General features: G+C 42.3%; 1 protein-coding gene and 1 long non-coding RNA gene across 3 annotated transcripts in view; both read left to right on the top strand.

Moving 5' to 3' along the window:
* itpk1b (inositol-tetrakisphosphate 1-kinase b) overlaps positions 1–17,851 on the top strand; it is a 30,532-nt gene that overhangs the window by 4,786 nt on the left and 7,895 nt on the right. For both annotated transcript variants that reach the window (XM_019870193.1, XM_019870194.1), the window contains exons 3-5: positions 3,388–3,412; positions 11,886–12,011; positions 13,555–13,672. In XM_019870193.1, the coding sequence (XP_019725752.1) occupies positions 3,388–3,412; positions 11,886–12,011; positions 13,555–13,672 (269 nt within the window). The remainder of the gene's footprint in view (positions 1–3,387; positions 3,413–11,885; positions 12,012–13,554; positions 13,673–17,851) is intronic.
* Positions 15,724–16,347, top strand: LOC109516028 (uncharacterized). The gene is made up of 2 exons (XR_002168283.1): positions 15,724–15,950; positions 16,170–16,347. It is a non-coding gene; the product is annotated as an uncharacterized LOC109516028 (long non-coding RNA).

Below are 17,851 nucleotides of genomic sequence, written 5' to 3'. Positions count from 1 at the left end.
TGCAGCGTGTTGTCCGTAATATCTAAGTACTTTTTTAGTGTACAAAATTACTGTTTTGGTACCTTTGTGTTTTTATGTAAAAAAAAAAAAAAAAAAAAAAAAAAAAACTGTGGAAAGTCTTAACCTGATGACGTGTTATAGGGCGTCATATTTTCAAAAAATTAAAAATAAAATAATGCTCTCTGATGGGATACATACACTCATTATTTCATGTGGCGCTCTTTTGAATAGTTGACACATCACAAGAACATTCCAAAGTAATGAACACGGCAAGCAGCAACACATGCAGGCAGAGCATACAATTCTCACAGGTGTATCCTGTATTTTGTACCCTCTACGAAAAACAATTGCAGTTCAGTTGAATTGGTCTTCTTCTGTTTCATCATCAAATCTATGGATAATATGTCTGGATGTATTGTACGGCTTCCTTGTGACCAAAGTGCCTAAACCACTGAATTATCGCAATGCACAAACGAATTACCGGTAATTTACATTCTATTCAAGTACTTAAACCGGTCCGTGGGGCAAAAAAGGTTGGGGACCCCTGATGTAGAGTGTAAAAAAAAAATGCGGGGGGAGCGCTGGAAGAGTTAAACGGCATTTCCGTTCATTCCAATTCAAACCCATAAATCGAGACATCGCAATATACATATTGTAGTATAAAGATGAATCCAACCTTAACTATTTGTTTTAGAAAAGGTGTTGGGGAAAAACACACAAAGCCAAAGAAAAAGTAAAATGCATATCGAAAATGTAGTCATCGCTCATTACATGGCATCATGATTGATTCACATCCCAACTCAGAAGTTCTGGCTACCTGTAAGGGAATATTTTCTGATGAATTGTCAGGTCACTAAATCATATTTCGGTGGCTGAAAGGAACAGATCAGACGCATTAAGTGTGGAATTATCCATCCATCCATTTTCTGATCCGTTTATCCTCACAAGGGTCGCCTGCGTGCTGCAGCCTATCCCAGCTGCCTTCGGGCAGTAGGCGGGATACACCCTGAACTGGTTACCAGCCAATCGCAGGGCACACAGAGATGCACCATCCGCGCTCACACTCACACCTAGGGACAATTTAGAAGAGGGGTCTCAAACTCAATTTACATGGGGGCCGCTGGAGCGAGAGTCGAGGTGAGGCCTACCCTACACTTTTTCAGCTCTTTGGTTCCGATTTTCCACAAGAAAAGCTCCGATAAAACATTCCACTGATCTCAAATATCTTTAATTTTTATTTGTTTTATACTTTTATTTTTCTACACAAAATAAGATGATAAATAAATAAAAGATAAATAAATAAACAAATCAAAGAAAGTAATTTCCGCTGGTACTAGATTGGCTTAGGGTCCTGCGCCTGCATATGACATCGAGCACAGCGTAGGTAGGTCAGAAAGCATGGAAACACAAAGTGTTTGTGGTGGCCATTTCCTATAAAATAAAATAAAGAAATAATTTAACAGTTTGAAAGGTTCGGCTAGTGGCTAGCATGGAGCTAACGCTAACACGGACACATACACATCAAACTTCGCTTGTGTGTATGAAATAGTGCTAGCTCCGTGTTAGCGTCTTAGCACTCATTTTCGCCATTCTTGTGCGTGCGTAACGTTAGGTCTGGTGCTTTGGAGCACCCAGCTCTGGTGACAGTCACACGGGCGTGTTGTTTGTCTGTCTCAATGTGTATTCAGCAGCAGTGGCGGGTTGGTTACATCCGTGGTTTACACGTGTATTCAAGCTGGTGCGGGGCATGTTACCGCTAAAGTCCGGGTGGTCCGAAGCTGTCGGCCTTCGAATGAGACAGACCTAACTATTTACCATGTTGGTAGTAGTAATACATACAGCATCCATATCAAACTCGCGCGGGCCGCACTAACATTCAACTTTTATATCTAGGCGGGAACCTCAAACTAGCGTCCTGCATGCATTTGGCCCGCAGGCCACGTGTTTGATGTCTCTGATTTAGAGTGTTCAATTTACCTACCACGCATGATTTTGGAATGTGGGAGGAAACCGGAGTACCCGCAGAAAACCCACACAGACACGGGGAGGAGAACATGCAAACGCCACACAGAATCGAACCCTGCATCTCTGCACTGTGAGACCGACATGGTAACCAGTCATCCACCGTGCCGCCCACGTGTGGAATTACAGTAACAAAACATTTTTGTGATCACTTCTCTGTGTTAACGGGTTACTTCAGGGCACTGACGCACCCACTAAACTTTGTAACCCGTCTACATGTACTGTCAGGCAGCAGGCTCATCGAGTTGTCCCATAAAAGCCAAACAGAAGAGTGAACAACCCTATGACAGCGGCTTTGACAATCAAATCTTATGTGCCACGGGTGCTTCGTCACATTTCGTGACGCCTGCCTGCTTGACTCTGTTGACAGTGCTCACCTTCTAAGACCACCTCCATATTTAAGGCGGGATGACGCCACTGACGACCGCATTCACAGTGCATGAAATGAGCCAGCAGCTGCAGTATTAAATGTCTACATTGTTGTGAAGCGCTGAATAGCCGAGCTGCTGTTGTCATGGGGATGTAAGCTCAAAAACAACTAGGATGGACAAGGCCGCGTGCTCAACTTTTTTTTTTTTTGGGCCACAGGGCAAATTGCGGTGCAGTTTTTGTTTGTTTATTTTGTTATCTGTCTGTTTCCAGCCAAATGTTCTCTGCTGTTGCCCCTTTTCTATTATGGCTGTAATAGAGCTCAGAGATCTTGGTGCTTCGAACTCCTAATTTATACACAGCGTTGATGTGACCAGTCGAATGGAATGAAATGTTGTTATGAGAATTCTTCTCTTACGAGGAGTCAGCTGGTTGCCGAGCAACTGATTTTTAATTTAAAGTATGTCTGATAAGAAAATCTCAGTCTCTAAGGAGCGTGGTGGGGGTTTAGCTTTACATTTGCAATGGTCCTACTTTGCTCTCGCTCTCTCTATGTGTATTGATTATCTGTAATGTAGTTTTCACTTTTTAACATCCTGCCATGTATCTCTGCATCATAAACTGTGTAGATAGCTATACTAATTAGTGTTGGGCAGTGTTCAAATTTCAACACTATTTTTTTTTTTTTTTTTAACCGTCTCCTCATTTAAACCGGGGCATGTGGTAATACCATCACTAATTTTGGACTTATTTTTGGAGCTTCTGCCGACCACACTGAGTCTGTCTAGATGGGACTCATAGTCCAAATCTGCAGTCAATGTTCATTTACCAAGTTCGAATGGATTACTAATTGTACTTTTGTCATTTAGGGCCAACATTGGTACTAACGTATCGACCAAATTCCACTTGGTCAACATCATCATCATGCCTATGACTAGTTATGTGTTATTGACCGTTGCTTTTGTTCACTAATACTTGGTCTCTTTTATTTTTCAGGAAAAGAGGGATAGAGGTTATTCAGGTAAGGTCATATATTTTGCTTTTGCTCCTTGTACCGCAGACTTAGTCTGCAAAATGTTTCCGCTCTGTCCCAAATCGTAGTTTGCATCGCCGGGTTTATTTCTCCTTTACACTGATAGGAGTTCCTCCCTAGTCCCAAGATGACGGATGGGTTTTTTTCTTCTTCACTGCTTGTTCTCATTATCCTCCCGAAATTGTTGAACTTTGATTTTCAACACCTCGGGCTGTTCATGTAAAAAATGATTTGTAAGCACGAACCTACAGTCATAGTCAAATTCTCAACTCAACTCAACTGTATTTAGAGAGCACTTTAAAACAACCATCGCTGTATACAAAGTGCTGTACCTGTTGTTCTTGCGTATGCTGATGTCGATCCCGAATGCCAAAATTTTAGTTGAGGCTTAATTGTTGTTGTGTTTACCGATTAAACTCCGTTATACACCATTAAAGCATGCCTGCTTTGCTCTTCTAGGAAATGTTCTCTTTTGCAGTAACCAAACAGTTGCTATTCAGGTTTCTCTCCTCGTTCTTTTGATGTTTTTTTTGTCATGAGCACATTTATTCACTTGCACTGCAAACAGTTTTGCTAAGCAATTCACGACCGAAGATAGGAGTGGATATATACGGTTTGTGCATACCCGTAAGATTTACCGGAACCCGCATTTTTCACATTTACAAGAGAGTTGCACAGACAAGAAGTTTTAAATGTCTAATAGAAAAAAACAAAAACCAATGCATACACTGTTTAACCATATTTAATCTGGTCGACAGTTTTCTAGATACTGTTTATCAAATGACATAAATTCTCTTCCTGACGACTTTGGGGTTAGCAAATAGTGTCCGCAGGGCAGTATACAACGCAGCAATAAATGCAAGTGAACAAAACGTTTCCCTGTGCAAGTACACACGGCGCATTGAATAGGATAGTAACTATTCAATACAAAATCCTGGGAGCTCATTGCTGAAAAGTGCTTGTCAGTAAGATGGAAGAGGAATTGATCCAAGCTTTTCTCTCAGGCAAATTCTCCTGGTGTGGCACCCCCCACCTACCCCCCACCACACACACTTTACGATTTTTTTTTCCCCCCCTTGTGCTCCACCGCCGATTGCAGAACACCCAGTTAGAAGCCGGTCATGGGAATAATCCCAATGTAAGCATGCCTTGCCTCCCACTGTGCTTTCAGCTATTCAGACAGTCACAGCGGCTCGCAGAGCCGGAGACTTCAACAGCCCTCCACACTTCACTGCGTTCATCTCCCAGCGAGTTTGATCCCTCCTGCAAAAAAAGCGTGAATGTAATACAGTACGTGAAGCGGCACTGTCAATGCCAATTAAAAGAGCTGATCTTACACCGATACCCATTGACGCCAGTGTTTGCACGATCCCATCCCGCACCCAATTCCAGTCAGCCCCCCGCACTGTCATGGCTACATCACGAGAGAAGATAATGACGGCCATTGTAATGCCTCAGCCCTGTTACACAAGTCTGTGTACAAAGCTGTATTCTCCCATTTCCCTGGTGAATTACTCTACAATCCATCAATTGTTTTTTTTTCCTTCTTCTTTTTCTAATCAATGCTGCATTTTCTTCCTCACTGGTTAGGGAAAAGTACTTTCCCCTTTTTCTGGGTCCATGCACTACTGTGAATTTAGAGATGATCATAAATGTCCCTAGAGAAGAATAAATAATCCTTTATTTACGCAACCTTGCCCCCGGGAGTCAGACTGACTAATCCCAGTGATAACACGTCAACCTTGTATATTGGATGAATTTGTTGTATTTCTGGCGAGAAAAACATAATACTGCCATTGGCTGCCGACTAGATCAGGGGTCAAGTGCGATGAGCTCCAGCTCACACACGGCCCTGGTAGGGACAAGCGGTGTTGAAAATAGATGGATAAAAAAATAATAATAATAATAATAATAAAAAAGAAAACATTTTGGTGCACTGTACGTGGCTCAAATCATTTGTTAGTGGCAAAAGTTGACAAGATGTGGATTATTGTGCACAAGTAATAAATGCATGCCAGCCACACCCTCTTTGCATCCCGCATGCTGTTTTTTTTACAGTGGCGACGTGTATACAGCGCAACCCCTTCATAAGAAATATTAAAACATAGTCCATGAACTCTTATTGATGTAGAAACAAACAATAAAGAAAAACAAAAACAAAGCAATTTCAATCTAATCCAAACAAAAAAGGGACAGTTGCCCCAATTTGTTCAAATTCAAGATGCATTCTTTTTCATAGGAAAAACAAACCTGAAACCGAATGAATCTGTTCCATGGTCTGTCATCATCATAAATCTTTTAACTGTACATGTCTTGTTAATGTTTTCACATTATTGAGTGCTACAAAAGTATAAATTACCGGGAGTTCAAATAATTATTGTGCAGCTGTGATGAGTGAGAATGATGCTTCCACTTGGGGGGAGGTCATGTCACATAAACACTTAAGGCCGCTCACCTTTCATTGTACAGCAAGTCCTTTTTGACTTTTTTAAAAAATTTTTTTTTTTTTTTTTGCATCATTACCGACAAAGCCATATTGTAACTGAGTAGCCAGGACAGATATGTTGACCACTTTCCCTACCTCACAGGGAGTTAAATTTACTTTCTGTGGCGCAGGTGTCAAATGAAGCCATACAACAGAGTTTTGAATTTGCGGTGAACTTCCCAGAAAATTTTTGCTCAAACATTTTGTGGTCCATCTGCCGGCATTCGACTTGGGCCCTTTCGCCATCATCATGATGACATGTTTGGTAGGCTTTCTGTCTCAACTTTTTGCCCTCGCTGGTCTTAGCATCCCATATGAGACAATTTAGTAAGTTGGCTCGCCTTTGATGTAAAAAAAAAAACAACAAAAACAAAAAACTCGCCAAATGTGCATGCCATATGTGGTATATGTGGTGTAAAACTGGAACCTTGGCAGATATTTGGCCATGACATTGCATTGGGAAAAAGGACAGTTTTTTTTGTTTTGTTTTTTTAAATAACCCTTGACATGATTTTCTAGTTTCTATGTATGAAAACCCTTTGCTTTGTCACTACCAGGATGTCACCCCTGAAAAAAGAGGCTTCTTTTGTTTTACTTGTACTTTTGCAAAATTGTTTCTTCAGGCAACTCGCTGCTGCTTTTTCCCCCCTCATCTACTATTGTATTATTACGCTTCCTCATTGCTCACTCCTCTCCATGCGATTTATTATTTTTTTTCAAACATCAACTCATCAATAGTGCCTCGAGCTCACAAGGCCCATCCTTGCAGGAATCTGTATATTAGCCTGTCTGTATCGCAGGGCTGATGAGATTAGCGCGGTGTGCTTCACAAAGCCGATATTGACTCTCTAAAAGAGAGCCAGTTGCAGTAAATCAATTTTGTTTGACTGGGCTGTCAAAAGAAAGTTACTGAGTTACTGTTTTTTTATCATATGGCGAGTGTTTAGAAATGTGAAGGTAATTTCTGGCTCTTCGTATTTCAACGACATATTGATCGTTTGGTTGGCTGACAACCGTGCTTATCTTTATTAGGTATTTGCATGCTTTTAGTCCATGAGGTGATCAGAGATCCGTGTTGCAACGATGATGTCAGACACGTTCTTCTTAACTATTACCAACCACTAGGTTGCTCATCCTAGTAGTAGCCAAAACTTCCGAGACAGACTATCTCTATGAATTATCTCTATTTCTTCAATATTCGTACAGCCACTTTGGGTTTATTTTAGCGTGTATTAAAACATTCTAAAAAAAAAAAAAATCGCACAACGTACTATCATGACAGTCACACATTGACTACTGAGCGAACTAAATTTTCCGCAGCACCAATTGTAATGTGATCATCTGCAGCCAGTGATGGCCAAGCAGGCGTGTCATAACTAATTAACATATTGAGTCGGGTGTGTCTTAACCTCCATGGCAGAAGGTCCGTCGAACCCCTGAGACCGATTCACCGAACCCCTGGGGTTCGATCGAACCCAGGTTAAGAACCACTGCATTAGAAGAATGCTTCATCGCATGGGTTGTCTTTATTGCCATTGGCTTTGGTTTTTTAGTTTTTAAGTCAACAGCAAAAAAAAAAAAAAGAAACGATAAATCTGTTCTTTTTTCCCATCGGCATCGTGCAGCCAACGTTTTACATTGTTGTGTTTTATGGTCAGTAAGGTTCCGTTGAAAACTTTCCTCCTATGACCTCTGTTCCCAGTGTTTGTGTAAAATCTTTTATTTCCCATGAGTGTAGCCTGGCCCCGGTACAGAGCTTCATCAAAGCTGGAAATATATTGGCCTTGACCTTAGCCTCTCCCCTCAGGATCCAGCGTGTTTTCTGTGCTGTCCATCACCGCCATAGCTCTCTTCTAGCCCCCGGCCCCCAGAGGGGTCGCCAGAGACGTCAGTTGACATTTCTGCTTTTAGCTTTTAGAAGCACATCAATGACTTTACCGCTGGGTTTTTGGTGGCCGCTCGAAAGCGGGCTCATTCTGTCTCTGCACAGGGTGGCTTTCATTTTCTCCGTCTTTGGCAGGTCGATGCTGTTTGGTGTCGAGCATTTTTATTTATTTTTTTTTCATTTTTTGAGAACTTCACCTCTATTTGACTTTATAGCAACACAAACACGATGACAGAAACCGATATGCTAATGCTATATCCTTTGCTCATGAGACCATTGTCTCAGCAGTTCATGTTTTATGAACACTTTGTGTGCAGCGATGGCTGTTTGAAAGTGCTCTATAAATACATTTGAGTTGAGTTGAGTTGAGTTTTATTCCCGGTTTAGCCACAGGTGACAACATACCTTTTATGAGTGTTGACTTAACCGTCATGGGTCGATTCAAGTCATGCCACCCAGCCTACGTGTCTCATACATCTGCCATGTGCCTCCACCACGGCAGCTTATCTGCTCACTAAAATATCCACGAACATTTTGAGGACTAACATTTTATTGTATACATTTTTGACAGGATTCTTGTTGTCTTGTTTTTATTGTACTCACGGTTTGTGAATTACCATCTGATTTTATCTCACAATATATATTTTTTTACCTGAAACTTAAACTGTTTTTGTTAACATATCTAGTGTACTTTCTTTGCATCAGCAATGATCCTTTAATATTATTCTAATTTATACGGACATGGCAAAGCATAAGGATGTGAGTAGGATGTTGTTTTGTACCGTGTCACCAGCATAGAGTCACGTCAGAATCTCTACTCTGCTTTTGACAGATTTAGTGGAGTTGTGAAACCAATCCCAGCGACCATAAACTATTGTAGTCAATCCAGAAATGTTGTGATTCATCATTGCGAAAGCACCAGGTTTATTTTCTCGAATTTTTTTGTGCCAATTTGTGGGAATGTTATTGTCCCTGCATTTGATTACCGGCAACCTTTTACAAAAAAGAACAAGCAAGCTATTTTGGACTCTTGTTTCTCGCTTTTCCTCCGCACGAGACCAACCTAACTCAAAACAGCTTTCACCCTATTTCTATTGCCAAAAGATTGTACTGCTTCAATTTTGGTGACATTAGCCACAGCTAGTCCCTCACTGGTCAAGCAAATTCAGTCTTGCCGTGTCGTCATTTCAGGATGTATGACGGAAATAAACGCACATGCTAATGCTAGCTTACCCTGTTGCTATGCCTCAGCTCTACACATGGCTGCAGTATGATGCTCCATATAGTCTCCCCATTTTCTTGCTCTGTCTCCTCTTGAATGAAATTAGTACCCTTACCATGGCCTACAAACACATTTTGAGAAGTAAATACCGGAGACTATGCTGTATGTTTTATTCTGACTAATGTGCGAGGTGTGTCAGAAAGGTTCCAGGACTATTGTCACAAAATATATATTTCCCAGCCAGACCATAAACTCCCAAGTTTTCCCCTTCAATGTTCACCAGATGATCAACCAGATCCTGTCGCGTTCGCTCTGCTCAGTACGTGAGAAAAGTTGTGGCAGGACATCTTGCGACTGCTTCACCATGATGAAGCGCTTCCTCACAATCGGCTAGGAATTTGACCGTTTCTGGCCAAGAAGAGCATCGCCATCGTGGAACACCTTCTCTACTCACCTGACCTAGCTCGGTGTTATTTTTGCCTCTTTCCCAAACATCGTCGCGGGGGATGCCGTTTGAAATGGCATTTACTCATAGCAGATTGTAATATAGCCACTCAGAAATGGTCTTATCAAGTTTAAGTATAGCTGGAGCTACTGTTGGATTGTACCTTCTCTGTGAGGTGGTTGAGTAAAGAAATAAAAATAATCAAAGGATGTTTTACAGATTTACACCTTGCTGAAGGAACAATGTTGCCATAATGAGTAATCTATCACCTCTCATAATCATTAACATTGTGTTCCTCCGAATGCGGCGCGCCCTTGACTAACCGAAACCGCGTACCGTTTTACAATCTCACATTGATCGCCCTCAGTGTGACGAAGGTATATACGAGGCAGGTTTGCATACTGCGGATTCTGCAGTCTGACCTTTGTAGGTCCATTTGCACAGGTGTTTCAATATTTTATTTTCATTTGCATGCAAGACCCGGTCTTCGTTATTTGGAAATCGATTTACTCCGCTGTCCGCGTTATGCTAACATGAATTTGCTCGGATTAGGATTTAAGCCATTGAAGGAATTGTAATGGGCTTTTAAATATGTCGCAACTGTGACCTAAGTCGAGTACATTTTATCAGTCAGTCAGTCAGATGTTTTGTCTTTGTGCTGTTATTTAACACATGGCCAAGGTCTGGGTTGAGGTTTAAGGACATGCTCATCAAAAAGTACACTTTTTACTCGTCCTTACACAATGAAGGCTACTTAATCCCTCTGTGTGACTACTCTATCTTCAACTCCCCAACTCAGAGAGAGCTGCTTGAAAAAGAGAAAAAAAAAAAGCACATCCCCAAAACCTTTAAACATGATTGTATTTTAAATATTTATAAGTGGTCTCATACACAAACAGACAAAATGCTCTTTTTCTTTTAGTGCTCTTTTGTCACGACCAACTGACTTGGTCCTCTGTGAACTGAACTTTTCCTCAGCGAAGTGCTTGTCAGCTAAAATCTATCACTCACTGGTAAAGTTGATGTTTAGGTGTGTGGCTGTGTGCGTGCAGTCCCACTAAGCTCTTATGTCACTCTTAGAACTGGATTTTCTACTTGCGAACCACTTGGCAAGTACAAACAATGACCGGAATACATTTTAAACAAAGGCGAATTTGATATCTGTTGACTATGCCGTGCATGTAATGAATGCCTGGCTCTCCTCACTGGTCGTGAAAGATAGATTGCGTGATGACATCAAGACTAAATCGTGCCAAAGCAAATACAACTTGAACTCTGGTAGTTACAAAAACGCACGCACATAATTTGACGCTCTATGGACGCAGCTCTAAATGATGATGCCTTGCATCTTTTGTGAATATATTAAAATGTATACGCATACAGGCGAAATTCAGTTTACATTTTAAACCAAAATTGTCAGCAAAGTCCCATACATATCACACTATGGCCACACCTGAAGGCTTGATTATAAAAATCAACAGGAAATTGGCATCGAAGAGGGAGTTCAGAACATTCCAAAAGAAATTATTCGATCCCATTAAAAAATGTCTCGATTTTCAAACTTTGTGGGAAAGACAAAACGAAGGAAAAGATTTGTCTCCAGTTTCTGTCAAGATTGTGATAAGTTTTGAGATTTCAAGACCGCATCTCTGCTTTTAAAATTGAAGACATCACTTCACGGCAAAGAAAATAATGGAATAGAAAAAAAAATGTTGAACGTTTAAGGGCCACATGCATAAATAATGATTGGACAAGTTGCCACACTCATTATATCGCTTGTAGATTGCATATCGTCGCTGTCCCGTGAAAAACACGTGTGTCCGTTTTTCTCATTAACCCTTTCATGCACCCTGTAACACTGTAATATGATAAGCTGTCCGCTGTAGTAACCGCTGTCCCTGAAAGGGTTAAAAATATATATATATTAATGATTAATGTTCGCATTTCGGACATCCCATTAACATTGGAAAAATTAAACATGGCAAAAAATGGACATATGTTTGTGCAGTGTGTGTGTGTGTGTGTGTGTGTGTGTGTGTGTGTGTGTGTGTGTGTGTGTGTGTGTGTGTGTGTGTGTGTTTGTCACAGACGGACATATTTCAATTACTTCAGGCTCACATAAGAGGGTCCATCTGTCTGTTCACGCTGCAGTCACGTTGGCAGCTATCTGATCATTTTGTATTTTTATCCACGTCTCGGAGAGGCCTGATTATGATGGGAAGATATTCAATTTCACGCATTCCCCCTCTGTCTCTTTTTGCGCTGCAATTGCTCTCTGTAATTGGGGCGCTTGGAAGCAACCCCCCCCCCAAAAAAAAAAAAAACGTAATTGTATCACTTCCACCAATGTAGTGTAAATCCACCATTAGTCAGACGTCTATCCCTTGTTTGAACCCAAACCCAGATCTGCTATTTTCTCCACAGTTGGACCTCAGCCAGCCTCTCGAAGAGCAGGGTCCCCTGGACGTCATCATCCACAAACTGACGGACCTCATCCTGGAGGCGGACCAGAACGATTCTCAGGCGGTGCTGCTGGTGCAACGAGTGCAGGTATTGCTCACCTGTCAGCGCACGGAATCACGATGACTTTGTTGCGACCAAAGAACAGCATATCAACTTTGCGCTGACGTGACGACAGCTTCCGATCACTCCTCAAGACTTTTTTTTTCCTTCTTCCCAAAGGGAGAAATATCTCACATGGACCGTAGGTCACTGCTCCAAATTTTACCCTGTGGTCATATTGAAAAGAAGTGTTTGCTTAGCTGGTCGAGCTATCGTTGATGTCAAAATGAAAGCAATGAAAATGAAGCAATTGTGTCATCACACATGATGGCTGTTCCACTTGCAAATTTGAATGTTTGAAAATGTTTTTTTTTTGTTGAGTTCCGAATTGTAGGATTTTTAGGGCATTACACTTCAGAGGTATTCTGTATGCCATCATATTTTCATCTCAACCAGTAGTGACTTTTGTCTTGGAGTATTTTCATTATCACACATGTAGACTTTGGTGAAAATATCCGTTTTTTTGCCTGCTGGGCATATTTTTCCATTTGAAGTAGAGGCTAACCTTCGCAAACATTAGCACGTAGTCCTGTTGTTGGAATATTTCCCTGAAGACAACATTCATCAGTGATGATGTGTTTCTATTGTGAACATGAGCTAGCTTTTCTCTGGTGGCTGCTGCAAGCATGTTTTACTCCAGTGACTGACAGCCGATGATCGAGGCGGTCAATCTAAGTGACCTCAGCCACAGATTTGATCCCTCGACCAAACCTGATCTGCAGCGGGAGATGAAAAGCCAAAGCGTTTAACACCCACTTGTCTTTTACACCTCGTCTCTCGTCTTGCGCTGAATGCGTTTCTTCCTCTGGGATGCGAAAATCAGCTGTGGATTGTCCTTATCATCAATGTGTTCCACTAAACTCCGGGAAGATTAGCATGGCTTTATTTTTGGCAGCAGCATGTTTGACTTGCATAATGGGCTTTCATCTGTATCACCCATTTCGATCTGGCTAAATCCGAAAGATGAATTCTTCAGCTCTACAAAAAGACATTTCCATTGCATGCGTGTGTTCGGCGCATGTTTACTTTTAGGCAGGGGCGCGTGTGACGCCGCTGCTGCGCCGTTTTTCAAAGAGCTGTAAATTCAAAGAGGCAGCCTGTTTGTTTAATGCACACGTCAGCCAGCCAGCTCCGGCTGACAGCGTTTGTGTGTCAGAGAAGAAATTGCGGCGAAGGTTGGCGGAGAAATCCATCGAGGCGAGATGGGTTGGAGCGCTGTTACGTAAAACAGGCAACCCCGCACCGGCCCAACTGTCGGCCATGCAGGGATGGTGTGATATAATCCACACAGACCGGCTGGCATACATCTCATTCTCTGTCAAGTGAGGCATGCTGACCCTTTCATGGAATGCCGGTGTTTAGATGACATCTCTGACTGTGCCTTAGACCGAGATTCCTTTGAATACTTTCATTGTGAGCCACAAACATTTTAGTCGGAAATATCACAAAAGCAGCAGGCAATAAAAGTGTGAGTCATCCTTATTATTTTAGACATGCAAAGTAGGGACTGAAATCTGTGTTTGTTCTTCAGGACTACATTGATGCCCACCCCGAGACCATTGTCCTGGACCCCCTGCCAGCTATCAGGACTCTACTGGACCGCTGCAAGTCTTACCAGCTCATCCATAGGATAGAAAGCTGTATGCAAGGTGAGAGTAGCGAAGTGAAATTCATCCACTCCAGATTAACCCTTTCAGGGACAGTGGATAGTTTACCGTGTCATCGGGTTACAGACAGCAACACCTTTCTGTGAAATGTCCATTTTATAGTCATTTTAGATGGCAGAAAATATTCAAGGGAGGTATGTTTTGATCCACCCATTAGTTTTATTTCAGGACTATCTTTAGAACAATTGTTTCATCACTTAAACATTCAATAGCAAGTAATCGACTTAAGCCAAATGAAGAGTCAAACTGCTTCTCTCTGATGAAAGCCGAAGTTGCTGATGATCCAGGAAGTGATCATTCAACGGGCTCCTCACATGATGGTGTCATCGTAGCCGCACGAGCTCTGTCTTTGCTCTCCCTTTCCACCATTGACACCTTGCTAACAAACGACCGCTGTGTTGCTCTTTTCTTGCCCTCGTCGTTTCCGAGCAGATGTTTAAATCCTCGCCTGCGGGGCTGAAGGCTCGCACCATAACTCCTGTCCTCCTCCTGAGGATGGCAAACGCATCTTTCCATTTCTTTCCATTTCCTGCTGCTTGAGGCGGGTTCCGTATGTTTGTCACAGGCAGATCAGAACCTGCCCCCCCCCTCCTCCGCTTGTTGTCGAGTCCTATCAAGTCATGAGCGGGGCCTTTTTGACTGGAGCTTGTGACGACACCGGCACATTCTCTACCCACTCACACTGTAAACACACCTGTGACTCATGCACATTTCCTGGCGCACCGTACATGGCAGGAAGCCTTTTAATAAAGGTGAACGGCCCTGTGTATATCGGGTGCCGGGATGCGGTGATTAGAGATGTTTCACGCCGCCTCTGTCCGAAGTTTCCTAAAATAGAATTTCAACAAGGCGTCTTTTTCTCCAAACACACGCGTTGGGTGTTATGTAATGAGGAATCACTGTCCCCTTCTGTGTACTTGGTTTGAACAGGAAGATGGCTCTTATCCCCATACCCATCCACCCACCCGCACCACCACCACCACCACCACTCGGATCCCATCAGTGCTGGTGGTGTTGGCCCAGCATGCCAAACCTCCTTGACAACTGTGGTTTGCTTTCAACACAAACACTGGGAGAAAGACATGATCATCTTACACCATACAATCAGCAGGCTTGTTAGGAAGACATCGATGCGATTGTACGATTGTACGTTACCTCCACCATCGACATTTTTTTTTTCTTAAAGGTACTGTGTATGTATGTAATATTGCACCATCTAGTGGTGAGCTAATAGAATGCAACAGCCTTATCTCGAAGCGCAAGCATTTTGAAGCACATACGCACACTACGGTGCCTCGGAGAGACCACACTACCACCAATTCTTCAGCATATGTGCAAGCAAAATGTCATCACTAACGACTTCTTGGACTTTTTACGAATGCCGTAGTCATGATGTTGAGGAACTACGTTCGCATGGTGTGTCTCCTTCGGGTATCCGTAGCAGAAACATGGCAGCCTCCTGTAGGCTCCTGCGCCCTATGTAATATAATTAGCGATGACTTCACCGACAATTACAATTAAAAAAAATTACGTTGTGATTTTTTTTCTGCATTGAAATTAATGGTGTTTCTTTGAAATAATCGACATTGAAAAAAAAAAATCACATTTTTACTCACTCTCCCTGTAACTCATTTCCTGCCGGTCACTCCTTTCGCCAGGGGAAAAAAAAAAGTTTGATTCTGACTCTATCTGTTCTTTTATGATCAGCAGTAGAAAAATAGTTAGTTTGCACAAAGTGCAGCTGTTTCTCCGAATGGACTCACAAACTGTTCTCATGTCTAAAATAAGACATCGATGTCATCTACTGGTTGTTGTGCATCAGTAAAGTTATTTCCAGGGTTGGAATTTATGGAGGAGTATCATCAGACGCTTGGAAAAAATATATATATACTGTACATAACAGTGGCAACGTTATGGTAGCGTGGTGAAAGTGTGTTAAAGTTAGCATTAAATTTTTAGGTTTAGTGCAGAAAGGCTACTTTGAAGTTTTTATTCCAAAACTTGCATTGACTTCCACAGAAATCTCTTGATATTTTTATCATCATTTAGGTCTTTATAGATGGGAAGAAAAATAACCGCTTTCCCTAAAACTACACCTTTATTCAAAACATGTATGTGAAGATATTCCTTATGACATTACAATGTTAAATTCATCAAAATAGAATGAACCATCAAACTGAATGACTCGGCTGGTCCATGGATAAGAGTACAAATATCATCGCAACTCCCTCACATTCTTTTCTCAAGCGCAGTTGCACAGGTGAGGCAAGGCAAAAATATTTGTGGTGTGGATGTGCGATACTTAGAGGTTTCCAGCATTTCGCTATATCGACGCTTTTGAAATGTTTCGATGGGCAGCATGTCTTTGAGTCTTTTCAAATGATTCTGCTCAAGTACCGGTAATCTGTTTCTTCCTTTTGAATTAAGCTCGGTCAATTTTAAAACGCTCGCATGACCGGTCAATAGCGCAGTTGCACAGGTGAGGCAAGGCAAAAATATTTGTGGTGTGGATGTGCAATACTTAGAGGTTTCCAACATTTCGCTAAATCGCCGCTTTTGAAATGTTTCGATGGGCACCATGTCTTTGATTCTTTTCAAATGCTTCTGCTCAAGTGATGTGTTTCTTCCTTTTGAATTAAGCTCGCTCAATTTTAAAACGCTCGCATGACCGGTCAAGGATATTCCTTATGACATTACAATGTTAAATTCATCATAATAGAACGAACCATCAAACTGCATGACTCGGCTGTTCCATGGATAAGAGTACGAATATCATCGCAACTCCCTCACATTCTTTTCTCAAGCGCAGTTGCACAGGTGAGGCAAGGCAAAAATATTTGTGGTGTGGATGTGCGATACTTAGAGGTTTCCAGCATTTCGCTATATCGACGCTTTTGAAATGTTTCGATGGGCAGCATGTCTTTGAGTCTTTTCAAATGATTCTGCTCAAGTACCGGTAATCTGTTTCTTCCTTTTGAATTAAGCTCGCTCAATTTTAAAACGCTCGCATGACCGGTCAAGAAAAGTCACTTTATGTAGCAACCCAATAGCTGCAATCAGTTGGCAATAGAGACGTGATATTTTGTCCACTTTGTAGCCATGTTGTGTAACTGTAGGGCAGAGCACGTCAGCAGGGATGCATATCGAACCAGAGAAGATGCTAAAAAAAAAAAGACGTCCTGACAAATAAACTTGAATTAATCGATAGTGGATTAATTGCTCAGCCCTACTTCCTCGTCCTTATCAGCAGAGAGCACAAGGCCCCGAAGCAGCTTGGACGGCAAGACAAACGTGACTCAGACTAATATTCAATAGCAGGATGCTCTCAAAGTGCTTTTTCTGGGAAATGAAGTCCTTTTTAATACCTTGCTTGGGAATATTTTCCATTCATCCAGGCCACAACTGGACTGTTCTGTTTTTTTTAATACCTCCATCCATCCATCCATCCATCCTTCCTTCCATCTTCTACCGCTTATCCGGGGCAGCAGGGAAGCCCAGACTTCCCTCTCCCCAGCCACTTCTTCTCGCTCTTCCTGGGGGATCCCGAGGCGTTCCCAGGCCAGCTGGGTGACATAGTCTCACCAGCGTGTCCTGGGTCGTCCCCGGGGCCCACTGCCGGTGGGACGTGCCCGGAACACCTCACCAGGGAGGCGTTCTGGAGGCATCCTAATCAGATGCCCGAGCCACCTCATCTGGCTCCTCTCGATTTATAATATTCATTCATTCTAAAGTGGTTTCAGTCACAGCGCATCGAAATGGTGTGCTGTGGTTAAACTTGCTCAACTAAGTGTAAAAATGAGTTGGGGAGGGGTGGGGGGAGGCGGGCACATGAGCAGTAATGACCCAGCCCTGCCTGGTTTTGTGTTAGGCAGTGGAATTCTACACTTTCCTTTTGTATACTCATCCCCCGTTTTCATAGCTCAGACTGTTTTCGCCGACAGAAACCGTTGTCAAGTCAACAGCTTTTTAAAAGTGCTCCGGATAAAACACTCGGGATTTGTTCACGGGAACAGATCGTCTTGAGGTTCCTGCGCCTGCAGCGTTTAATCCGTGGCATGGCTCAACATAGCAGTTGTCCCGTTTATGCGGGAGATTAATAATTAATCATAGTTGCAGCATGAGAAAGACAAACACTTTGGGGGAGTGTGGACACTCATTCCG

This window comes from Hippocampus comes, unplaced genomic scaffold (assembly GCF_001891065.2).
Source record: "Hippocampus comes isolate QL1 unplaced genomic scaffold, H_comes_QL1_v1.1 scaffold43, whole genome shotgun sequence".
In the NCBI taxonomy this organism is placed as follows: Eukaryota; Metazoa; Chordata; class Actinopteri; order Syngnathiformes; family Syngnathidae; genus Hippocampus; species Hippocampus comes.
The sequence above is the reverse complement of the archived record's forward strand: the minus strand, read 5'-3'. Positions and strand labels throughout refer to the sequence as shown.